Source organism: Gracilinanus agilis, chromosome 3 (assembly GCF_016433145.1).
Source record: "Gracilinanus agilis isolate LMUSP501 chromosome 3, AgileGrace, whole genome shotgun sequence".
NCBI classification, from domain to species: Eukaryota; Metazoa; Chordata; class Mammalia; order Didelphimorphia; family Didelphidae; genus Gracilinanus; species Gracilinanus agilis.
This window is the reverse complement of record NC_058132.1, coordinates 225585701-225612688: the sequence shown is the minus strand read 5'-3', so window position 1 is coordinate 225612688 and position 26988 is coordinate 225585701. Positions and strand designations below refer to the sequence as shown.

General features: G+C 36.5%; 1 protein-coding gene across 1 annotated transcript in view; it reads right to left on the bottom strand.

Moving 5' to 3' along the window:
* The window catches only part of STAT4 (signal transducer and activator of transcription 4), a 124564-nt gene extending 97786 nt beyond the window's left edge, over positions 1 to 26778 (bottom strand). Inside the window, exons 1-2 of the mRNA XM_044666443.1 lie at positions 26651 to 26778; positions 25187 to 25331 (exon numbers count right to left, since the gene is read on the bottom strand). Coding sequence (XP_044522378.1) covers positions 25187 to 25331; positions 26651 to 26778 — 273 coding nt within the window. The remainder of the gene's footprint in view (positions 1 to 25186; positions 25332 to 26650) is intronic.
* Between the last annotated feature and the right edge of the window lie 210 nt (positions 26779 to 26988).

Below are 26988 nucleotides of genomic sequence, written 5' to 3'. Positions count from 1 at the left end.
GTTTTTGAAGCTCAACAGAACATACCATTCAAAATGTTTACTCTAATATCTTGGGGAAATAATACCTATAGGGCAAGGATGTCCTTATGTCATTTTTTCTAAAAAGTAAATGCAGGTTTTGTTGGTGTTTGCTTATATAAATATTTACATACACAAAAACACATGTAGTTTACTGTTCAATGGTTGCTTAGATACCATATCATTTATATGTATTCTCACATCTACATATTTGTATATATACAGTAATGTCTTCTTTGTAGTAATGATTTTTTTAGAAAATACTTATACTCATATTATTTTACATCATATTAAATACCCATATGTAGGAAACATATATATACATAATGTTTTCCTAGCTGCATATAATAAATATTCATAAAACTGAAAGGTAAGTCTATCAGTAAATCAAAAAAGGAAGCATTTATTGTTTCACAACAGTTTCTCTCTTACTGTTCTAGTCTCACCTCCTCCATAAAGTTTAACAGGAAGTAACAACTTACTCTCGGTTAAAGGCTTTTGTTTCCATAACTCATATATTTTTCATCAGAGCATTTATTAGAAATCCAAAGTAAATCCAAATGGAAGCCAGCACCATAACTTCAAACATGGCATATGGTACCACTTTGTTGTACCTACTATATATGGTACTACATAGTTGTTCTTGTACAATTCAACTCAACACACACTTGTCATGCATCTGCTCTGTGCTAAGCATTGTGCTAGGTCCTGGGAATGCAAACAAAGAAAAAAAAGCAACCCAACAAACAAAACCAATCCTTGTCTTTAAGAAATTCAGTAGAATGCATATAGGAAACAACATGCACATAGATAAGCTAATATCAATTACAGTATATAGGAAATTATGTATAATGATGGGGAGAAACACAACTAATGTAGGAAGAGAAAGAAAAAGTATAAGAAATATTACTTGAGTTTTGAGGGGAGAGGAGGCAACCTGGAATAGAGGATGGAATGATGGAATTTTAAGTCAGAAGTTCTGAGTTCAAATCCTGGTTCTGACACTTAATACTTTCATGGCATTAGGAGCATCACTTCCTCCCTTTAAGCTTCAGTTTTTTCATTTGCATGAGGCTGGACAAGATGATTTCTAAAGTCTCTTTCAGTTCTCAATCTATATCATAGGATCATGAGAACAAGATAAACACTTTACAATGAAATCACTAGCACTCCTGAAAAAAACTATTAAAACTGGAAAAAACCTTTGCTATGGACAGATACACTGACATCCCTTTACATTGTTATATGAGTTACTAATCTTGAGAGCAACAAGAATGTGGAAACAGGCAGGACTTCATGTCTAAGTGAAGCTGTGGCAGGGATGTGTGTGTATGTCTCTTTGTGTGTAAGTGTGTATATGTGTGTACTTTTGTGCATGTAGCCACACTGTGTCCAGAGATTCTGTTTAGAAAACTACTTGATCATAGTAGCCTGAAGTTGAAAGCAGGGATGTGCTGGAGCTGCTCTTATCAGTGAGTTGATGGTTAAATTTTCATTGTAAGCACTTTAATACCTTAGAAATCAGCAAACGTTACACATCAGAGCTTGATGTATTGTTTTGTTGATTGTCTAGACCTAAGAAAGTGATGGAGAAAATACTAATAATGCAGATTAAATTTAAATATATATTATGTTTTTGGCGAGGTAATTAACCTTGTTGAAAGAGACCCTGGCTTTTATCTGGTCCAACTCTTACGTGAAATATGAATACTTACCACAGTATTCCCTATGATGGTAAATATGAAAAGGTTAATTTGGAACCAAAAATCTTTTCTATACTGAATACTCAGGAAGTCTGCTGCCCTTTGATTAGTGAGTGACTCAACCCACAGTCACAAATGCTTGGTCAATGCTGGTAACCATTCCTCCTAGACTGAACAAAATTATTTTTGCAAAGAGCAAATCAATTTCTTGGAGCTGCAGGATTGTTTGGAATAATAGTTTCCTAGGCATCCACATTTGTGCCACACTGAGGCTGGTTGTGGTGCTTTTTTGGTATTAATTATTCCCTCTCAGCTCACTATTTAATAGTTGTTTGGAGAACTTGCTATTGTACATTCTTTTTATAAGTTCACCATGATTCTGTTGTGATAAGCAGCATTTCAATGGCTTAGAGCCTTTGCACATAATATATGGTCAAAAATATTTGTTTGTTTAATTGCTTAACTGGTTGATTCCCCCAGAATAAAATCTTCTTAACCTTGAGTTCATGAACTTTCTTCTTGTAATATTTTGATAGTTGTATTATTTCTCTCTGGTTTCTTTTGTAATCCTATGTGTTTTATTTTATGTATTTAAAAACATTCCTGAGTAAGGATGTGTAGGTTTCACTGAACTGTCAAAGGAATGCAGGACACAAAAAAGATAAAGAAATCCTGCTCTAATGACTAATGTTTTCATTAACCTGTATATATATATATATCTATATATATATATAGATATATATATATGTATATATATATAGATATACACACACACACACACACACACACACACACACACTTCAATAGGTCATAACATCTTAGATGTAGATCTAGAAGGGACTTAAGAAGCCATTTAGTTCAACCACCCATGAGGAAATTGAGATCCAGAGAAATTCAATTATTTGCCCAAGGTCACAAAGTTAGTAAATGGCGAAACTTGAATTCATACTCACATCTACTGATTAAAAATTCAGCATTCTTTCCTTTATAGAGTCTCTAATGACTTACTGGCAGAGCAGATATAACAGTCCAAAGTACTATGAATAAAGGCTAAAAAAATCATCATTTAATCATTTGAAAACAGCGGTAATCTTCCATTGCTTGAAGAGGCATTTTACGAGGACTGAAGACTGAATATTCCTCAGACTTATTGAAGACTAATCAATAGAGAGATGGGCTTAAACTACAACAGGAAAATCAGAGTGGAGTGAATACATAGCAAATCAGCATCTAAAACAGAAAAGTTAGGATTTCTATGCCGGTAAGAGTTTCTGCAATCAGCAAAGTGTATCCAATGATTGCTTAGCTGAGAAATTAGCATTCTCATACTGATTGCTAATCACTTATGCCTGAGAAATCCAGAAGAAAAATAGGAATCACAGATCATGGGAGTTAGACTGTTGTCATTCAGTTGTTTCAATCATGTCTGGCTCTTCATGACCCCAGCTGAGGTTTTCTCAGCATAGATTCTGGAAGAGTTTGCTATTTCCTCCTCCAGCTCATTTTACAGATGAAGAAACTGAGGCAAGCAGAATTAAGTGACTTGCTCAGGATCACATAACTGGGAAGTGTCCAGATTTAAAATTTAGGTCTTCCTGACTCTGGGCCCAGTGCTTTATCTACTCAGTCAATTCAAGGGAGTTAACAGATAGAAAAATATGACACAAGAGAAAGTGAGGAGAACAGTGTGACTTTTCAGTAGGTTTGAGTGTCAAAATAGATAGGAGGCTTTTCTCATAAAAAAAAGAGCCTGGACCTTCGGAGAAAGAAGCAATATACCATAATTAATCCCTTGTCAATAAGAATATATGAAGATAACTGAGAATAATAATAAAAATCCCAGCTTAAATATGACATGAGCACATGCAAATAGGTTATTAACAATATAAATTGATCATAAAAATGTGGTGACTAAGAACAGAAATTTTCAAGGGGAGCCATAATGGATTGTTATTCCATTTGAATATCTTAACATGATGCATCCCAAGAATTAATCAATCAGTAAATATTTATTAAACGACTACTATGTTCCAAGTAAGTACAGGGGATACAAAAAGGGGCAAAAGATAGTTCTTACTCTTAAGAAGCATACAATCTAACAGGAAAAACAATATGCAAACAAATATATAAAAAGCAAGCTATATTTAGAATGAATAGGAAATAATTAATAGATAGATGGCATGAGAATTAAGGGAGGTTGGGAAAAGCTTCCTGTGGAAAGTGGAATTTTAATTCAAACTTAAATGAAGTCAGGGTGGTCAGCAGTCAGAGCAGAGGAAAGAAAACATTCCAGACATGAGGGACAGCCAGAGAAAAAACCCAGTGCAGAGAGTGGTGGAGCATCTTTTTCATGGAAGAGCCAAGAAGCCAATGACACTGGATGGAAGAGTAAATGTTGGAGAGTGAGGTGTAAGAAGAATGGAAAGGTAGGAGTGAGCTAGATTACTAAGGACTTTAAGCAGCAGAGTATATTGTATTTGATCTTGAAGGCAAGAGAGAATAACTTTAGTTTACTAAGTAAGGGGATGTGGAATGAGATAGATCTGTGGTTTAGGAAAATGACTTTGGTGGTTGAATGGAGGATTGATAAGAGTGGGGAGAGATTTGAGGTAGGTAGACTCAGCAGCAGGCTATTACTATGGTTCAGGTGTGAGATGATGAGGATCCACTCTAGGGAAGTATTAAAGAGGAAGAGAGAGTATATGCCAGAGATGTTGCAAAGGTGAAATCAGACCTTGGCAACAGATTAGATAGAGTGGGGAGAAATAGTCAAGTCACTACTGTCCTGCATTTATACTATATTTGTATTCCTTCAAGAGGCACCTGTTAAGTATATATGTGTTAAGTAGAAGATTATCTTTTTGTTTGAGGAAGCTAGAAAAGATTGGAAAAATGACTCTTGAAACAGGGTAACCTTTGTATCAGAGATCCATTTGGCAGGCTGATGAACTCTATGGACCCCTTTTCAGATAAATGCTTTTAAATAAAAAATTAAAATACATGCAATTATGGAGGAAACCAATTATATTGAAATGTAATTATCAAAATATTAGGAGAGCAAGTTTGTAGACCCCAGGTTAAGAACCCCTGCTCTAAATTCTGTCTTAATAGGATTTTAAAAATCCTAGACTAAATAGGAGAAATAAGTAAAGAAATCATCAGCAATAACAACAAAAGAAGAACCAAAAATCATGATCAAGGAAGTTGGAAGGTGGCAAAATGTGACATAGGAGAAAAGGAAGGAAAATAAAGTGTGAGTCACTGGAGCTTCAAAATAGGTATGACCATTTTCTACTTTATTTCCTTCACAATGTTTTTATTGTATGCATGAATATGTGTCTTCTGACACAACATGAGCAATATGGAAATATGTATTACATGTATTACATGAAAGCACTGGTATAAATTATATCAGACTATTTACCACCTGGGGGGAAAAGAGGGAGGGAGAGAATCAGAATCATAAAATGTAATTTTTTTAAATTAAAAAATAGGTTTGAGATGCTTCCCATATAAAGATAATCTGAAATTTCTAAGGAAGAAGCAAGATGTCATGATCAATTCCTTGAGGATGAAAAGGCATTGAAAAATATAAATAAATCTGTTCCTGGTTCTAAGAGGCATGTGGTTTTCCTGAAATGTGCATCTGGGACTTGACAAAGCACTTGAGCAAATTACTTAAATCTGAGCACTACAGTTTATCAATATTAACTCATGTGAAGATGACATGGTCAGAAGAAACATGGGAAGCATTTCTAGCGTCTATAAAAGCTTTGAAAGCAACCTTTAATCCTCAGGGCTTGCTGCTTTCATCTCTTCTGCCTACAAGTCATGTAACTTTTTAAGAGGGGAGGAAAAGTAATGGTAAGCTTTCTAAAAAAGGTGATGCCAAAGAAAAAGATTAGATTTTTCTGAGCCACAATTTAAAGTACTAAAATGATGAGTTGCTGGCTAAAATGCAGTTCATCCTATGAAAAATGAGTAGAACTGGTTTGAGACTAGATCAGTCAAGAGTTTTTATGAAAATAGGAAGGTGGGAGGGAAATAACCATTCAGAACAGCAAAATCAGATAATGTGGGGAATATGAGGTGTGATGCAGAAAGAATAGCAAGAGAGGAGGTACTCTTTAATTCCAGGAAGAAATGAGGCAGAGACAACAATTATGGCCAGAGATTTCTACATATTAATGCACAATGTATAAGATAAGAAACAAAGTGAATCCCAAAGTTTAAAGCAAGGAGGTAATTAGGATCTCAGGAGCATCTCTGAGACTTGGGGAAAACTGTGGCTAGAATACAACAAAGGAAAAATACATTTTGTTCAAAATGAATAGAAATAATATTATATGTCAAGAAGATATTCGCTTGTATGGCTCTCTAATAACCTAAGGCAAGGGACCTAGAAAAGTGTTTTTGGTTGAGAATCAAAGAAGAGAAAAGCAAAAGGGGATATCCTTGTTGTAATATAGTGTAGATAGCCAGATGCAGCATATGGATTGATGATTTTTCCCCCCATTATATCCTGAAACTGACAGAAAGGCAAGGCGTTATAGTGATAGGAGACTTCCAACCAATAGTAAAACTACCAGAAGTCTCATTCTATTGTAAATGAAACATCTGCAAAATTAGTTGCTTTCCTACAATTTCACCTTTCAGAATTAAAAAGAAGCAATGAGGAAGACTACTGTTTTGGACCAAATTTGGTCCAAAGAAAATGATCGGTGAGGAGAAAGTAGGATTTTTTTAAAGCGACAATCTTATCTTATCTTTTCTAATGGTCAGGAAGGAGGAATGCTAGACATAGATATGTAATTTATACTTTAGGAAAACGGTTTTCAAAGTGTTCAAGGAAATGATAGCATACCCTGAGATTATAAAGATCATAAGATAATAGACTTAGATCCGAAAGCTACCTTAGAGGTTATCTAATCCAACCCCCTTCCAGACATTAAAAGATGACTTAAGAGAGAAGAGGAGACTCTCAGAAGTGAAATTCTAATAATATGCCCGGATATATGGATATGACAGTGTGACAGAGAAGTGGAAGCCATCTAAAGAGGCTCCTGTAACAGCACAAGTAGCTCTTACATGAGCTCACAGCTGGAAAGCCTTATCCAAAAGATGAAAATGAGAGTCCTGTGCACAAAGAACAGAGGGGAAAGATGGCACTAACATAAGGGTGGTTAAATACTGAAATGAACAGAAATTTTTAAAATGCCAAAGATAATAAATATGGGCTTCATTAGGCAGGGTCAGAGCAAGAACAGCAAGGCAGTCAAATAAGGGAATATTAAAAGATGCAAATACTACGATACTTCTTTTAAGAAAGATTTTAAATTACAAATGTGTGAGGTGATAGTGAAAGAACCTGATATGGGCATCCTAAAAGAAATTCTAGATCTGGATGAATCAAAACTTGAGATACTGATAGACTCAGATGAGCTCATTCAATCATAGTCATTAAAGTTTGAGGATTAGGAAGGGAATAGGAGAGGAGCTTGAAAAGTAGAGATGGATAAATGCTTTTTTAGTTTTCAAAAAAAGAAAAAGTGATCTTTGGTAAAATCTTAAAATGGATGCTCAATTAAATAACTGGTGAGAATTTAATAATGAGAAGAATGGATTACTGGGATCCACTTGGGATCACTGTCGATCAATCAGTAAGCTTTTATTAAATAGATGGCAGACACTTGGCTAGTCCCTGAAAATATAAAGACAAAGAAGCTTATATTATATAGGGAAAGACAACATGTAGATATATAAGCATAGACAAAGCATAATCAAAATGGAAAAAAACACAATTTTAATTTCTAGAAGGGTATCACTAGCAGTTGGGGGAGGAGAATTGGGAAATGCTTGATATAGAAGTTAATCAGCATTAGTTAAGTGCTTACTCTGTGCCAGGCACTGGCACAAAGAAAGGCAAAAAAAAAAAAAAAACCCAAAACAACAAAAAAAAAAAACCAGTTTCTGTTCTCAAGATGCTCAAAATAGGGTGGCAGAAATAACATACAAACAACAATTTGTAAACAAAATATATACTGGATAGATTGAAGGTTCTCTCAGAAGGAAAGTACTAAGATGAAAGAGAACTAAGAAATACCTGAGCAGCCTACGTGGTACAGTGGATAGGATCCCAAGTATGGAGTTGGGAAGACTCATCTTCCCAAGTTCAAATCTGGTATTAGACAGTTTCTAGCTGTGTGACCCTGGGCAAGTCACTGAACCCTGTTTGCCTCAGTTTCCTCATATGTAAAATGATCTGGAGAAGGAAATGGCAAACCTCTCCAGTATTTTTGCCAAGATAACTCCAACTGGGGTCACAAAGAGTCAGATATGGCTGAAAATGACTAAACAACAACAAAAAAGTCCCTCTTGGAGAAGGTGAGACTTTCTGAGCCTTGAAGGAATCTAGAGAAGGTTGGGATATTGAGTTGAGTTTTAGGGGAAATTAAGGATTCTAAGAGGCAGAGGTGTGGAAGCAGTACATTCTAGGTAGGAGAAACAGCCTGTTTAAGGGCATGGAGAAAGAAGATGGAATGTTTAATGTGAAAAAGAGCTAGAAGGCTAGGTTTCCTGGTATGACTGCACAATGGTGAGTAATATAAACTAATCCTGGATTATCCTGGATAATCCTTGATGGAGCCAAGATGAAAAAAAATATTTAGAAGCTAAATGGAGGAGTTTGTTTGGATCTCAAAGGTAAAGGGGATCTGGTAATTTATTGAGCAAAAGAGTAATAAAGTCAGATTTTTGTTTTAGGAATATCACTTTGGCAAGCTGTATGGAAGATAGATTAGACAAATTTGATGCAAGGTTCCCAAAAAGAAGATTACTGAAATAGTTCCTTGAACAAATCATAACTAATTTCATCTCTGGCCTTGGCCCTTTATTTCCATATACATATCATACATATATGTAAATACACATATATATATGTGTGTGTGTGTATATATATATATACGCATTCTCTCCTACTTGATTGCATTTATTTCCTTGGATTCACTTATTACTCCTATGCAAATGTCTATCAAATCAATAAATTCAGCCTTTCTCCTTTGTGACTTCAGAACTACATTTCCAACTCAATCTGAGGCATTCCTACCTCAATGTTCCTCTAGCATCTTGTGTAAAGGGAACCCCTTCCCCCCAGAGTCATGAACTTTCTGCTCGTCTGAGCCAGTCCGTTAGCGCTCATGCAACACATTTCAAATTAAATCCATTCCCTCCCCCATTCCAAAAACTTCTCCTACTTCCAACAACCTTGTTTCTATTGATAACATCACTATTCTTCCTCCTTTCCTGAAGGTTACTATCATTTTTGACTCTTCCTTTTTTCCTTATTCCCCATGTTCAGTAGTTTGTCAAGTTCTGCAGATCCTCCACAACTTCTTTCATCCATCTTCTCTTTTCTGTTTACACTTTCACTTCTCACTTAAACTACTGTATTGGATTCCTTATCAGAATTTCTGCTTTCTTCCTTGGAAATTCAACCTTTCTATTGCTGCCACAGTAAAATATGTCATTCCCTTGTTTAAAATCTCTCAGTGATTTCTTGTTGCTGATAGAATAAAATATAATTTATCTGCCCCTAACCCTGCCTTCTGACTATTTAATCTCCTTCTTGAGGTATATGTTCCAACCAAATTGAACCATTAGATTTTCCCAGCTCTACTCCTAAACTCTCCCATCTCCAAACATTTCTGTAAGCTGACTCTTATTCACAGGATGCACTTTCTCTACTTCTTTACATATTGAAATCCCATTCCTTCGAGGTCCTGTTCAAGTGCTGTGTCTTCCATGAAATTTTCTTTCTTCTTCCCTTGCATGGCTAGCTAAAAGCAATCTTTCTTCTAGAATTTTTTTTCTAACCCCATGCCTACTTCCCCTTATCTAAATAAGTTTGAAAGCTTGTCATATACCTTTTGGTGTAAATGTCATATTCTCCCTATTGAAGACAGAGACCATGTTGTTTTAAATCCTTGTATCCCTAGCACCTAGAGTGATAAATTGTATACATTAGGCACCATGCAAGGTAAGGCATAGGAAGTATCTGATAAAGTGTCTCATGATGTCTTTGTAGACAAGGCAAAGATATGTGGAAAGGATGATAATACAATAAAGTGACCTAACTATCTAAGCAACTGTATTTTTTGTCGGCAAGCAATTCAAACACCTACTATGTGCCATTGAGAGATACCCAAAAAGTATCTCTGTCACATCAAGGGAAGATAATGAAGATTTCCTTCACTAAATGGAGATTTCTAGTGAAGGCCATATTATTATACTTGTTTTAACAAGATTTTTATCAAAAAAACTTAGCCAAAATCCATTTTCAATAACCTCTCCTACAGAGACAGTCTAAATTATTACTGCCTCTTTAAGAATCTTTGGCATCTTGAACAATGAAAATTTAGTTGCTGTTTCCTAAGGAGTCTGGGAAGAATATGAATGTTAACTTTGATCATATGAGGAAATAATTTTTAACTGCTATCTGTAAAGAAATTGAGTTTTAATTATTTTGTAAAGAGGTTTCATTTTTTAGCTGTAATCTGTGAAAAGACTTCCTTTCATGATTATAGAAAGACTGTGAGAGAACAGAAAGAACTAATTCCCTCAAAGTCTGGGTAAAAGCTTTTATACTGAGAGTAATTAAGAAGAAGATTCTTAAGGAATTTTAGCCAGTGTCTGTAGAACATGAATGGTAGGATTGTGTTTCTGGTGTGCAGAGAACTTAAGAGAAGTGATGGTGAGAGGTGATTCTGGTTACGATCTTTCTCACAATTAAAATATTATAAATAAATATTTATGCCTGTGTTATTAATTGTGGCCCTATTAATAAATTGTATAGCCAGTAGCTCTGATGTTCACTCAAGCCTAGGAGAGTAGTAGTTTTGACAGATATCTATCTATCTATCTATCTATCTATCTATCTATCTATCTGTCTATCCATCTATCTTTCTATCTAAAGAGAGATAGAGACAGACAGAAAGAAAAAGAGAAATGAACAACTACTACTTATGAGAAAAGAAATTTCTCTAGATTATTAAATAAAAGGTAAGCTGAGCTAATTGATTAATAGAAAAAAGGCAAAATTATGGGAAGATATCCAAATATACCTCTAATATATCCCAACTCCAGGGGTCGGCAAACGTATGGCTCTCAAGCTATATCTGGCTCCATCTTGCCACTGGCCAGTCCGGGCAAAGCCCCAGGATGTGCCCCAGGGAGCCCTTCAGCCCCCACCCCATATTCCAGTGCCTTCCGCCTCCATCCTCCTCCTTCAGGCTCTCAAGACCAAAAAGATTGCCGACCGTTGCCCTAGACCTTCCACTTCAGGGCTTACCTAGGGCTGATTTATCCTTCAGAAGCCCACCTCCCCAGTTACCATTGAGCTCTAGATGATGAGAACAAATGTGGCAATATGTCAGTGCTGAAGGCTGGTCATTCCATGTTGGATATACGTTAATGATGGTAAATCTCCCCTTCTTCCCAAAGCCTTACTACCTGTAGGATCTTATCCTTATTTCAATTTTGTAAATGCCATGAAGCTATCAGGGATAGTTGACTGGTTGCATTTATTCATTCATATAGTCAATAAATATTTATTAATTATCAACAATGAATAATGTGTTGTCTTTGGCATGGAGAGAGATAAAAAGGTAAATGAGACAATCCTTTCCCTCAAATAGTATGTCATCCTGGAGGGCAGACATTTATATATATAAATATAATTTAAATTGCAAGTAAAAGGCTTACAGTAATCATCAAAACAATCTGGTACTGTTTAAGCAATAGAATGGTGGGATCAGTGAGTACACAATACCTAGTAATAAATGACCAGAGCAATTTAGTATTTGATAAATCAAAAGATCCAAGTTATGGGGACAAGAACTTACTATTTGACAAAAATTTTTGGGAAAATTGGAAAATGGTATGGCAGAAACTGGGGACAGGACAACATCTCACACCTTCCACACGATACATGATTTTAAAAAATCAACATGGCTACATGATTTGAAAATAAAGAGTGATACCATAAGCAAATTAGGAGAGCATGGAATAGTTTACCTGTCACGTACATGGACAAGGGAAGGATGTAGGGCCAATGTTGGAGGGAGAGGGGAAAATTGGTTGGTGGAGTTGTAATCTGATCCTGGAGAGCAATTTGGAACTATTCCCAAAAGGCTCTAAAACTGTGCTTGCCCTTTGATCTGGAAGTACCACAACTAGATCTGAACCCCAAAGAAATTTTAAAAGGGGGTGGAGGAAGGACCTATTTGTACAAAAACATTTACAGCAAGTCTTTTTGTGGTTGCAAAGAATTGGAAAGCGAGCAGTTGTTCATCAGTTGGGGAATGGCTGAATAATATATATGTCAACTAGTATATGATTATGATGGAAATGAATGTTAAAAATGTTTTTCCATTTAATTGAAGCTAAATAAAATATTATTTAATAAATAAGCAAGAGGGATTAAAAAATGTCCTATGAGTTTGGAAAAGGAAGAGACTACTTCTTAACAAGGGAAGATGGCATTTGAGCGGGTTTTGAAGAACAAGGAGGCAAAATTCAGAGGACTGTAAGAAATAGGACAAACCATGTACAGGGAACAATGGGAGAACAGACAAGGATGTAGGAAAACATAGATTATTGGGGGGATGACAAGTAGTCCAGTTCAGTTGGAGTACAAAGTACCTGAGGTGGGGGCAGCTATGTAGCACTGTGGAAAGAGCATCAGGCTTGGAATTGGGAGAATCTGGGTTCAAATGTGACCTCAGACACGTCTTATCTGTGTGATCCTGAGCAAGTCACTTAACCCTAATTGCCTAGCCCTAACTGTTCTTCTGCCTTAGAACTAATGCTTAATATCAATTCTAAGATGGAATATGAGGATTTTTTTAAAAAAGATGGCTCCCAAGAAGTATGCCTTCGGCACCCTCCCACCTATCTCTTCTCCTCATCTTGCCCATTTGGCTGCCCCCATGACTACTATCCTCCCCTTTAGGCTTTTTAAGGCTGACTTCTCCTTTAGTAGCCCATGCCCTAAATTTCTCACCTAATTGATCATCCAAAGTGCTGATATTCACTCTATTACAAATATGAATAATGTGGAACTAGATTTTGAACAATGATACATGTATAACCCAGTAGAATGGCTCATCAGCTCTGGAAGAGGGGAAGGAAGAAGGGTGGGAAAGAACATGAATCATGTAACCATGGGAAAATATTCTAAATCAATAAACAAATAATTTTTTTAAAAAGAGATGTTAAAGAACTCAATAAAATAAATATAAAAATTTTTGAAAATTCAAAGTGCTGATCTTAAGAAAATTAGTCTAATTAAATTTTCAAGCTAAATTAGGAATGAATGGACCTTACCTATCATCTAATCTAGCCCCTCATTTTCCCAATGGAAAAAAAAAGAAAAATTAGGGGACTGCCCACGATCACCTAAAAGTATCAAACTCCCAACCAATTACATTAAAATAATACAGGTTCAGCAGCTCCAAAAATGCCAGCTATGGTCGAGGTGACCCAAGGGCCATGGCAGCTTTTTAGGTTTTGTGGATGGGTGTCATGGAGCCCCGAGGTCATAGGCAGGTGCTCTAGCCAGGGAAGTCAGCACCCTGCAAGACACGGTGGGGAGCTGCCCTGGGCCTCATGACCACAGAGCTAAGTGGACCTTTCTAATCATATTGTTTTCTCTTTTTCTTAAGAAAGTGCAGGCTGCATTATTTTTTCAAAGATGATAATTTTCTGAAAGATGTAAGTAACAACATTTCCTGGAAAACTCTTGAAGGTAGAGTAATAGGAAACAACCAGCAGCTACTTAGTAATCCACTATGTAATTTAGGCAATGGGGCAATGGGTGACATTTTCCCAAATTTGAGTTTTCAAGTCAACAGGAATCTTGAGTGCATTTTCCAGTGAGGTGGTTCATTCTGTATTTTACCTACCTACTGTTCTGTGGCAGAGAGGAAAAGCTCTCCAACTAGATGGACTGAATGTATTTCAAATAAAAGAATTTAGAAAAAATCTGAGAAATTTGCTTTCCAAGTGGAAATTAACAGACTGATGAAACTTATAACTTACTTTTGTAAGTTATTATAATTTGTAATTATATATCACATATATAACTTACAATTTTATAAGTTACTTACAATTACTTTTGCACATAAATAAGGAGATTTTCCTGAGTGAACTGATATCAAATGCTTATGTCTTAGATGATAGAAGTATGATTTCAATGTTATTTCTAAATAAAGAGCTAATTATCAGAATTAAGTGTCATAAGGAGAAGAAACTGTACACAGAAAATGTGACTTGTAATATTGATAATAACTATAAATCTAGCATTTTAGAGAAAGCCACCATTTGAGGTTTAGGGGGACTTTGGAGGATAAAAAAATAGTTTTTGTGTGGTGGGAGCTCATGTACTTTCTAATAAACTACAATTCAGCTGAGCTGTCAACTCAGTACTCTCTGAGGGTTAATACAGAGTGAGTAAATAAAATAATTTTTAGGTCTCATGTTGAGGTCAGGCCCCATAATTCTTTTTGTGTGTGGTGTGCAAAAGGGAAGGAAGAGGAGTGAACTGACAAAGTTGCAGGAGTGAAAACTAAGGTCAGATATACTCTGACTTAATAAGTCAGACTTATTCAGACCAACTTCCCCTCTCCTGTCTTACCTTCATAAAATAATGTAAAATTGCAAAGGCAATACTTTTTTTTAAAAAACCTTTACCTTCTGTCTTAGAATTAATACTGTGTATTGGTTCCAAGGCAGAAGAGTGGTAAGAGCTAAGCAATGAGGATTAAGTGACTTGCTCAGGATCAAATAGGAGTGTCTGAGGTCAAATTTGAATCCTGGACCTCCTGTCTCCAGGTCTGGCTCTCAATCCAATGAGCCACCTAGCTGCGCCCAGCAATACATTTTAAAATTCTCAACTTTATTAAACATTCAGGGTCATAGCTTGATATGTCAAATATTCATATAGCTGAGTCCAACATCAACTGGTGAGTTATAGAGTTATAGGCTTGACCACAAACAACATATTTCAACTTGCAAATAGTAACAAATTTCTATTTTAGCTCTTATTTTCAGCCAATCAAAAATGTCATTAAAGAAGTCAAGTTTTTAAAAGAGGAATCTTTTTTTTCCCTCCTGTTTCTCCTCTTCTTTTTATTCTCCCTGTTGGTCTTCTCCATTCGACCTTCACTTGTGATTACTAACCACAGAGCTAACACTCTGCTCCATGAATCAAGTACTCTAATGAATGGAGGGTTGGACTTTTTCCCTTCCTTTTTTAAATGATGAGGTTGTTTAGGGCTATGGAGAGACTGCTACCCAATGACATTCGCTTATCATCTGAACACTAAAAAACAATCCTGTTTAAAAGCCTGCTAAGGAACGATGCAGCTTCAGTGAGTTATAAATCGATGATCTATTATGTGTGGTGTGCACTTGTGTTGTATGTAGGATTATAGCATTTATATTATTATTATCTTATCTTATTATATAGTATATTATATATTACATATGTTATTATTATATTATATTATATAATTATAGCACCATAGCCTTCAATATCATATTGAAGACCAAAGCATCTAGGCACCAAGGAAACCAAACTACCGCTTTTTGCAGCTAACAATGGTATACTTAGAGAACCCTGGAGAATCAACTAAAAACTAATTGAACCAATTAAGAACTTTAGCAAAGTTTCAGGATAAATTGCCATAGATCATCAGCATTTCTACATATCTAACAAACCCAGCAGGAAGAGATAGAAAGAGAAATTCCATGTAAAAATAGCTACAGATAATATAAAATACTTTATATATATATTTTATATGTACATATAAAATATAAAATACTGACTATCTGTCAGGACAGACTGGGGCACTATGTGAATGAACATAATTACAAAATACTTTTCACACAAATAATGACACTTGAAGAAATATTAGTTACTTGTGGGTAGGCCAAGCCAATATAATAAAAATGATAATTCTACCTAAATTAATTTACTTATTCAATACCATACCAATCAAATTATCAAAGAATTATTTTACAGAACTTCAATTTCCCCACCTGCACAATAAAGATAATATCATCTGTAGAAACTACTTCACCCAGTTGTAGTGAGAATCAGATGAAAAATCATCTCCACCTCCAGCATATTGCAAAAGTGATAAGTAAATGTCAGCTGTTATTATTGTTATTACTGTCACAAGCCTAGACAAGCAATAAGGAATGGAAGTGCTCTGAGAATTCTATCACTAATAATTTCAATTTATGTTTTGTTGATTTCACTCCAGGTTCTCATGTCTGAAGAGTAATATCATTCATTCAATCAATCAATACATATTTGTTAAGTACCTATTACATGTTAGTCACTTTGGCTAATTTTGGGGGATATGAAAAGAAGCAAAAGATAGTCCCTGCCCTCAAGGAGCTTACAGTCTAATAAAGAAGACAACATGCAAGCAAATATAAATATAAATATAAATATAAAAGCAAGCTAGATTCAGGATAAATAGGAAATTTATTATTTATTAATTTCCTCTATTAAAATTAATAGAGGAAAGGCACTAGAATTAGGAAGGGTTAGGAAAGGCTTTCTGTGGTTGGTGAGATTTTAGTTGGGACATAAAGGAAGCCAGGGGGTTCAGTAGTCAGAATGGAGGAGAGAGAACATTCCAGGCAGGTGGAACAATCTCTTGTGGTGGATAAAATTGCACAATTCAATACATGGGATCAATATATGATTTGTATCTGGGATTGGGTGTAGAGAAATTTATAGAAGAGAAAGCGCCTGAATAATTCAAGTTAGAAGTTATGAAAGGGAGTTATCCTCCCATAAGGAATGATTTTATGAGGAATTTGCCTTATTATTCCTGAAGAGAGTTCCTCTTGGCTTTTTGTTTCTTTAGGGTTGGTTGATTTCTACTATAGTCAGAGCAATTTGAGAAATGTCTAAGTGAAATCACTGGTGGGAAACTATGTTTGGCAACCCAGAATTGATCCTGATGCTCAAGTCATTTTAAAATAATGTCATATATGATAAAACCAACAAGATTTGTGAATTTTCTCATTACTCAACAAGTTGCTGTTGTTGTTCAATTGTTTTCAGTCATGTCCTACTCTTTGTCAACCCATCTGGGATTTTTTGGGGGCAAAGATAGTAGTTTGTCATTTCCTTCTTTAGCTCATTTTTTAGATAAGGAAACTGAGGCAAATAGGTTTAAGTGACTTGTTCAGGGTCACACAGCCAGGAAATACCTGAGGTCTGATTTGAACTCAGGTCTTCCTGATTCTAAGCCCTGCATGCCTATCCACTGAGCCATCTAGCTTCCTCAAAGTCAAAATAGTTGTCATTAAATTTTTACCATGAGATGAAGAAGCCAGTCAAAGTGGCAAAAAAATAGTCAAGGTTAATCATGCAAAGGAAAAAGGTGTGTAAAATATAAAGGTATTTGGTACAGCATTCCGCAAAAATTATAATGGGAACTATAGTCAGCAGTCACCTTGAATAGGAAAGTACAGTTAAAATTACAGCTAGCATTTCCAGTTTTTCATTAAAAAAATAATTGACCATCTGCTTTGATGTTAACAAGATATAATCTCTTTGAAATAGAGAATCCCAGAAATCATTTTAAAGTTAGAAATCTTTTCACCTTAAAGATCAGAATTGAGGTCATTATAATCAGACTAATGTTTGCAGTATCTTTTTTTAAAAAGAGTATAATTCATTGTCCAGTAGCTGCTCCTCAAAGTAAAAATACTTCACAGATAGGACCTCATGCTAATGCACTCAAAAGAGAACTCCATGAAACTATAAGACGTTAAACAATGTGATATTAGACAATGCATTTTTGGTGGACTACTCTATAGCCTGCTAATATTAATGTTTACTTTCAAACCCTGAAAGTAATATTATATGCCTTTTGCTGTTGTTGTTGTTGCTGGTAGCAGTAAACACTGAGCTTAAAATCTTTAAATTCCCAGGTGATAAAAGTATATAAATTAGTGAAGGCAAAGCTCATTAATGTCTTGATAATGGGAAAATCACAGTTATTCATATAAATTAGTTAATCAATAAACATTATCAAGCACAAACTATGTGCCAGGCATTGTGCTAATTTAAAAATTGCCTTTTAGGATGTGAAATCTTAAGAAACATCAGGAAAAAAACAAAACAAAACAAAACAAAACAAAACAAAAAACAAATCTCCTGCCAACAAAAATGCCTTCAAGAGATGAAAAAAGAAGTGTGTCTCTACCTATCGTCCACACCCTCAAAACAATTTGTGGTCTAGTTGGAGCAGGAAAAATAATATCCAGGAGACGATAAAATGCCAAGCCTTGTGTTGCTGGCTCTATATTCAATTGGAGTTCAAAGAAAAGTGCGAAGAACAGAACTGTAACTAGGGCGCAGGGCTTGGCCCCAGGGTGAGAAATTTGCCCCAGTGTGGGAGATTTAAAGGACCACAAACAAATGTTTTCCTCTGGGGAGGCAGGGTGGGACCTCGTGGTTTTTTCAGGTGAGAGCAGAATCTGAGAATGGTTGGAGGTGAAGCTGTGTCAGAGAGATGCTGCCATAGAGAAAAGGACCTTAACTCTTGACTGAGCCTTAAGGAAGGAAGGGGATCCAGCTGTCCCCCAAAGGCTACTTTGTGAAACTTCTCCCTTCCTGGACAAAATGAGGGAACCCAGGGATCAGTAATGGACTGGGGCCCCACCCTATCTTCCTTCATCTCACCCACCCAAGAGACGCTTGCAAGAGATGGAAGAATGGGGAGAGAGGCAGGGGGACACAGACAGTGCCTTGGACCTGCTAGAGAGTTTTGCACTTGCAATCTAGGGGACTGTGTCTCTGTTTTGTGTCCTTGGCTTCTTAAACTTCCCAGGATTGGGGCAGGAACAGGGCTCTAGTTCAAAGTGTAGTGAACCACCACGAGAATGAGATGCCTTGCCCTGGCAGCGGAATTCAGAAAAGGGGAAATCTCCACATTTTTGAGTTTCCTGTCACTTTGGCATGGTCTTTCTTGGTCTGGATGTATCCAGTGGGGCATCTAGTGGGGTAAGGCAGGACTAATATCCATCTTCTAAGCATAGGATTGTGGACTCTGCCTCCAGGAGAATGCCTCTGGTCTCCTCTCTCCCTGGAATTTTTCTGTCCATGATAACTACTTAAACTTTCCCCAAGAGCCAAGAGAAGAGGAGATAGAGATGAGCTTCGAGGCTGATTTTAGCTTATTGTTCTAGGTAATGAGTCCAGGAACTTTATTCTTGAATGGGGTTTTTCTACCTTCATACTCCCAGGATGGAATGAAGGGAATTGGGAAATTTTAAAGACCAGATTAAAAGAATTTGGGTAAGAAATCTGGTGAACTAGACTTTAACTCCTCTTCTGACATCAACTCTGAGCCTCTGTTTTTTTCTGTTTAAAATTATGGGGTTGAAAAAGGAGACATGTAAAGCCCTCTCCTGGGGCTGCTAGGATAGAAGCCGGATTTGGAGTCAGGAAGATTCCTCTTCATGAGTTCAAATCCAGCCTCGGACATACTAACTGTGTGACCCTGGGCAAATCACTTAATACTATTTGCCTCTATTTCCTCATTTGTAAAATGAACTGGAGAAAGAATGTCCAAAATCTCCAGTATCTTTGCCGATAAAACCCCAAATAAGTTTGTGAAGAGTCCAACATAACTGAAAAATGACCAAACAAACCAAAGTCTCTTCCAACGCTAATGATCATGTTAGCCTATGAAGTTCAGGCTTTAACTCAGGTTTGATTTCATTTAGAGTTGAATGAGATTTCTACCGTGAACTTGAGAAAGTCACTTCTATCCAAGGCTTTATTTTCCTCATCTGTAAAAAAGAAAAGATTTGGCCCCTTCTAGTTCTAAAATGACACAAACCCTTTAAAGCCCCCTTGCAAAACATGGATCTGATTGCTTTAGGAATTACTCCTCCATTAAACATTTAGTCTTAGGACCCTTAGGTCCTCCTAAGGTAAGGTGTTGCCTTAGTTAAATGCAGGACTTGAAGGTAGAAGACCAGAGTTCAAATCCTACCTTAGAAACTTAATAACTATGTGATTCTGGAGAATAATAATAGCATCTTTCAGGGTTTCTGTGACATGAGATAGCATATAAAATGTTTTGTAAACTTTAGCTATAAAAATGGTAGCTGTTTTTATTATGATTATCAAGAATTAGGGATCTGTGAAATGGTCCAATTTCTCTAGAGAGAGAAGAAAGATCCTCTCTATGGTCATCTTGGAGTCCCTGTCTCTCCTCATGCAGGAGAAAATCTGCCCAGACCACTACCACCAACACCTTTCATGTCCCTTGCTTGAGTTGTAGTTGGTGATAGTTCTGGGGACCCATTCTGGTTGCTGAAACTAGGAAAGATTTCATGGATGATGTGACCCAAATTTGAACTTGGCTTTTCCTGATACTGGCCCTGCTGCTTTATCTTCTGTACCACCTAATTGCTATTATTAAGCACTTTAAAGAAATTCTTGTTGATTGATTAGTACAGTATGTTAGCAGCAGTGTTCTTGGAAAATCAGCAGGGACAGATTGGAATAGAGTGCCATAAAGAAGAAAATCTGACCTCAAAGAAAATATATCACTGTGACATGGATTTAAACTAAAAGGGGTTTAAAAATCATCTCAAATTCAACATGTCCAGATATAATTTTTCTTTCTCCCTTTTTCTAATTTCTTTTTCTTTTGAGGGCACCACCATCCTGCCACTCACCTGGGCTCACCTCTTCTCTTTCCTCTCCTTTTCCCCAAATATCAAATCAAAACCTGCAAAGTTTTGTTAATTCTATTTACTCAAAACCTCTCACAGGAAGACCCTTATCTCCACTCACATATCCCTAACACTTAGTTCAGACCCCCTTCATTTCAAATATTTTAATGGACTCCTAATTGGTCTCCTCATATCATCTCTTTCTTCTCCAATCCATCCTATATGTAGTTGCCAAATTATTGGCTCCAAAATACAGATCTAACCATGTCACTCCCTCAAATGACAAGAAACTGTAGAGGCTCCTTTTTTTTAAAACCCTTTCCTACTGCCTTAGAATCAATACTGTGTATTGGTTCCAAGGAAGAAGGGAAATTAGGGCTAGGCAATGGGAGTTAAGTGACTTGCCCAGGGATTACACAGCTAAGAAGTATCTGAGGCCATGTTTGAACCCAGGAACTCCCGTCTCTGGGTCTGGTTCTCAATCCTCTGAGCCACCTGGCTCCCTTGGTGGCTCCTTCTTACCTCTTGAATAGAGCATATATTCCTCTAGGTTTTAAAGCAACTTGCTGCAAATTACTCTTCTTGCAGCCTACATTCTTGTGTGACCTTGGGCAAGTCACTTAATCTCTGTTTGCCTCTGTTTCTTTAATTGTAAAAGAGTGATAGTAAGAGGACCTGCCCTCCCACCCCAGGTTGATGTGAGGATCAAATGACGTTAAGGACTAACAATGCCCAGAATGCAGTAGGCTCTATATAAATGCTAGTTATAGAATTTTTATTACTATTCAAGCCAAATTGGTCTACTTGTTAATTCCGTGTATAAGGCATGCATCTCCTTATCTTGTGTCTTTGCCCAGGATGTCTCCCATGCCTGGAACACATCTCCTCACCTAGACCTCATAAAATACTTAATTTCCTTCAAAGATCCTCCAACTGATTTTTCCATTTTTGTTTTCCTTAATGCCATGTCTAGGAGCACATCCAAGACTGTGATATTAGTGTCAAAATTTAAGGACTCCCCTCTCCTTGATAATGCAATCAGTAATAAGAATCTCTGGTCTTAGATGCTTCCTAGTTTTGTGACCCTGAGCAAGTTACTTAATGTTTGTTTTCCTCAGCTTCCTCTCCTGTAAAATGGGGATGATAATAGCACCTCCCTTCCCAGGATGTTGTGAGGATTACATGAAGAGATAATATTTCTACAGAACTTTGTAAATCTTCAAGGATTATATAAATGCTAAAACTGATATAAAAATGTATGATACCAATTTTCCACCTTGCATGGGACACATCAGTTTTATAGCATGCAGCAGCTGACCATCATTTGCTCTTGGTGTCTATATTGTTCTTTCCCAGAGCCAAGAATTGTCTGAGGACTCCCTAGTCAGCTATTCTCCCTTTCCTGGTCTACAGACTTTTGGTTGTTAAATAAAACAACCTACTTAATCCCTTCTCCCAGAGATGGCTCCCAAATGTATTTATATTCCCATTTCCTCTACTCCCAAGGTTTCAGTGCAGTGAGGAATCCCAGATTATTATCTTCTCACCTAGATTAAAGACCTTTTTACAGTTACTACTTTGGTACTTTAATTTATTCTGCTTGGCAATTCTTCTCTCCATTTCTCTCTCTCTCTCTGTCTCTCTCTGTCTGTCTGTTCTCTCTCTCTCTCTCTCTCTCTCTCTCTCTCAATATAGGAAATGTTATCTTAGGTCTTGTCCTGCCTCAACCAGTCCTACTTAGCCATATACCGTCAATTAGGTCCATTAAAAAATTAAACCAATAAACACATGAAAAGTGTTATAAATCTCTAATAATTAGAGAATTGCAAACCAAAACAACTCTGAGGTACCACCTCCCACCTAGCAGATTGGCTAAAATGACAACGGGGGAGAGTAATGAATGCTGGAGGGGATGTGGCAAAATTGGGATATTAATGCATTGCTAGTGGAGTTGTGATTGATCCAACCATTCTGGGTGGCAATTTGGAACGATGCTGAAAGAGCGCTAAAAGATTGCCTGCCCTTTGAACCAGCCATACCACTGCTGGGTTTATACCCCAAAGAGATCATAAGGAAAAAGACATTTTCAAAAACATTTATAGCTGCGCTCTTTGTGGAGGCAAAAAACTGGAAAATGGGGATATGCCCTTCAATTGGGGAATGGCTGGACAAATTGTGGTATCTGCTGGTGATGGAATACTATTGTGCTCAAAGGAATAATAAATTGGAGGAATTCCATGTGAAATGACCTCCAGGAATTGATGCAGAGTGAAAGGAGCAGACCCAGAAGAACATTGTACACAGAGACTGATACACTGCAGTACAATCAAATGTAATGGACTTCTGTACTAGCAATAATGTAATGATCCAGGACAATTATGAGGGACTTATGAGAAAGAACATTATCCACATTCAGAGGAAGAACTATAGGAGTAGAAACACAGAAGAAAAATGACTGCCTGATCACATGGGTGAATGGGAATATAATTAGGGATATTGACTCAAAAATAGCATCCTAGCGCAAATATCAATAATATGGAAATAGGTCTTGATCATTGACCAATGTAAAACCCGTGGAGAAATGAAAAAAGAAATTAAACCAATAAAATATATAAAAGATAAAAGCCAAGCACAAAAACATGTAGTGTGTTATATACATGGGGTCCCAGTAAAATTCCATGAAAAAAAAACAAAACATTTCTAACTTTTAAACTCAGAACAACACTTAAACCCATTGGGAAAAAGCAGACAGATGCTCTCACCTGAAGCTGTTTCCTGATTCTTTTTAAATTATGTATTAAGAGCAGGTTCTTCTCCTGGGCAACTCTCCCCAACTGCTCATCCAATTGCAACAGTAGGTTTTGTAAGAGAATTGTTGCCATGGTCTCGTTGTTTGAAGCTGCTTCCCTGGTGAAAAGAAAGATATTGTTTATTAGATAAAGATTAGGTATTATTAAATTATTATAAGATTAGATATTATTCAGCCATGACTGAGTCCTTATAGGCTACTTGGCACAACAGGAGAAGACTGAGCAAACATCAACTCTTTTTAGAAAAATTCATTTGCTTAGTTGCTTGTCTTTCATAGAATTCTAAATTTCATGTCAGGCAGGAAAAAAAAGCCTTAACTCTAATTGCTCTTCTCTTATTTATGTTAACACTGAAACAGATCTTCAATGCCACCAAAAACAAAAACAAAAAACAAAAAACAACCCTTGGACACTTGTAGAAAGTATGGTAGCACCCGGGATGTAAGCCCAACTAGCACAATAATGTAAGAAATATGGATAACATTTAAGGCATCTTAAATCATTCTTCCCCCATGCAAATATTAAAAAAATCAATCAATCAATATTGATAATATGATGTAGTTCTGGGGAGTGGGGGAATGTGTGNTTTATATTCCCATTTCCTCTACTCCCAAGGTTTCAGTGCAGTGAGGAATCCCAGATTATTATCTTCTCACCTAGATTAAAGACCTTTTTACACTTACTACTTTGGTACTTTAATTTATTCTGCTTGGCAATTCTTCTCTCCATTTCTCTCTCTCTCTCTGTCTCTCTCTGTCTGTCTGTTCTCTCTCTCTCTCTCTCTCTCTCTCTCTCTCAATATAGGAAATGTTATCTTAGGTCTTGTCCTGCCTCAACCAGTCCTACTTAGCCATATACCGTCAATTAGGTCCATTAAAAAATTAAACCAATAAACACATGAAAAGTGTTATAAATCTCTAATAATTAGAGAATTGCAAACCAAAACAACTCTGAGGTACCACCTCCCACCTAGCAGATTGGCTAAAATGACAGCAGGGGAGAGTAATGAATGCTGGAGGGGATGTGGCAAAATTGGGATATTAATGCATTGCTAGTGGAGTTGTGATTGATCCAACCATTCTGGGTGGCAATTTGGAACGATGCTGAAAGAGCGCTAAAAGATTGCCTGCCCTTTGAACCAGCCATACCACTGCTGGGTTTATACCCCAAAGAGATCATAAGGAAAAAGACATTTTCAAAAACATTTATAGCTGCGCTCTTTGTGGAGGCAAAAAACTGGAAAATGGGGATATGCCCTTCAATTGGGGAATGGCTGGACAAATTGTGGTATCTGCTGGTGATGGAATACTATTGTGCTCAAAGGAATAATAAATTGGAGGAATTCCATGTGAAATGACCTCCAGGAATTGATGCAGAGTGAAAGGAGCAGACCCAGAAGAACATTGTACACAGAGACTGATACACTGCAGTACAATCAAATGTAATGGACTTCTGTACTAGCAATAATGTAATGATCCAGGACAATTATGAGGGACTTATGAGAAAGAACATTATCCAACATTATCCACATTCAGAGGAAGAACTATAGGAGTAGAAACACAGAAGAAAAATGACTGCCTGATCACATGGGTGAATGGGAATATAATTAGGGATATTGACTCAAAAATAGCATCCTAGCGCAAATATCAATAATATGGAAATAGGTCTTGATCATTGACCAATGTAAAACCCGTGGAGAAATGAAAAAAGAAATTAAACCAATAAAATATATAAAAGATAAAAGCCAAGCACAAAAACATGTAGTGTGTTATATACATGGGGTCCCAGTAAAATTCCATGAAAAAAAACCAAAACATTTCTAACTTTTAAACTCAGAACAACACTTAAACCCATTGGGAAAAAGCAGACAGATGCTCTCACCTGAAGCTGTTTCCTGATTCTTTTTAAATTATGTATTAAGAGCAGGTTCTTCTCCTGGGCAACTCGCCCCAACTGCTCATCCAATTGCAACAGTAGGTTTTGTAAGAGAATTGTTGCCATGGTCTCGTTGTTTGAAGCTGCTTCCCTGGTGAAAAGAAAGATATTGTTTATTAGATAAAGATTAGGTATTATTAAATTATTATAAGATTAGATATTATTCAGCCATGACTGAGTCCTTATAGGCTACTTGGCACAACAGAAGACTGAGCAAACATCAACTCTTTTTAGAAAAATTCATTTGCTTAGTTGCTTGTCTTTCATAGAATTCTAAATTTCATGTCAGGCAGGGAAAAAAAAGCCTTAACTCTAATTGCTCTTTTCTTATTTATGTTAACACTGAAACAGATTTTCAATGCCACCAAAAACAAAAACAAAAAACAAAAAAACAACCCTTGGACACTTGTAGAAAGTATGGTAGCACCCGGGATGTAAGCCCAACTAGCATAATAATGTAAGAAATATGGATAACATTTAAGGCATCTTAAATCATTCTTTCCCCCATGCAAATATTAAAAAAATCAATCAATCAATATTGATAATATTATGTAGTTCTGGGGAGGGGGGGAATGTGTGAGGTCAGTGACCATTTTTCCCTAAGATTTTTTTCTTTTCTTTCTTTTGATAAAGAAAGTTCTACTCTCACCTTTTTGAAATTACTCTTTAAAAATGAGGTGAAGGGTCTGCATTTTGCTAATTACTAACATAGATGGGGCTGTAGGTGGTACAGTAGATAGGAGGGCCAGGCCTGGAGTCTCATCTTCCTGAGTTCAAATCTGGCTTCAGACACTAGCTGTGTGACTCCGGCCAAGGCCCTTAAACCTGTTTGCCTCAGCTTCCTTATCTGTAAAATGAGCTGGAGAAGGAAATGGTAAATCACTTCAGTATCTTTGCCAAGAAAACCCCAAAAGGGGTCACAAAGAGTCAGACACAACTGAAAATGATTAAACAACAACAAAAACTATAGTTAGATGAAAATTGCTTTTTAGAATTCCCCGATCTGGCCCCAAGAAGGCATTAAGCTTTAGGAAAGTAATATACTTTATGAGAAAGCATATGATTTACTTATTAAATGACATTTATAGCCAGCAATAAAAAAAATCAACTATTTTATTCTTCAGCCTTTTAGCAAGCAAACCACTGAGACAATTATTCAGTTTTTCCTTGAAAAGTAAAGCAGCTGGAATCCTGTTACTATTAATTTTCTGTACATGTTGGATAAAACTCTTGAAAGACAATATACCACATTCTAAATAAATGGGAAGTATTTTTAAAAGCTTAAAAAAAGTGCTTTTCTTGGAAAAAATATATTCTAAGAGTTCAAGAGTAGACCATACAAGAAACCCATATGGATAAAAAATAAAGCCTTTAAGTACCTCTAAGAACAATAAGAATGTTTGAACCTACCAATCCTGGCCTTCGATCCACTGGGCCAGGAGATGTCGAACTTCCATGGGGAAAGTATCATCATAGAATTGATCTACTTGCTCTAAAAACTTGATTTCCAGCTGTTGAACTTGATTCCACTGAGACATAATCTAAAAGAGAGGATATGAAAATGATTTTATTTGAATCTTGGCTCGGGACATTTTCTCTGACTGTCCCCCAAGTCTTCAATGATTTCCTTCCTCAATTCCACATAATATCTTTCCTGGCCTTATTTAAATTCCAACTAAAATTCCATCTTTTACAAGAAGCCTTTCCCAATCTCTCAATTCTAGTGCCTTCCCTCCATTAACTATTTC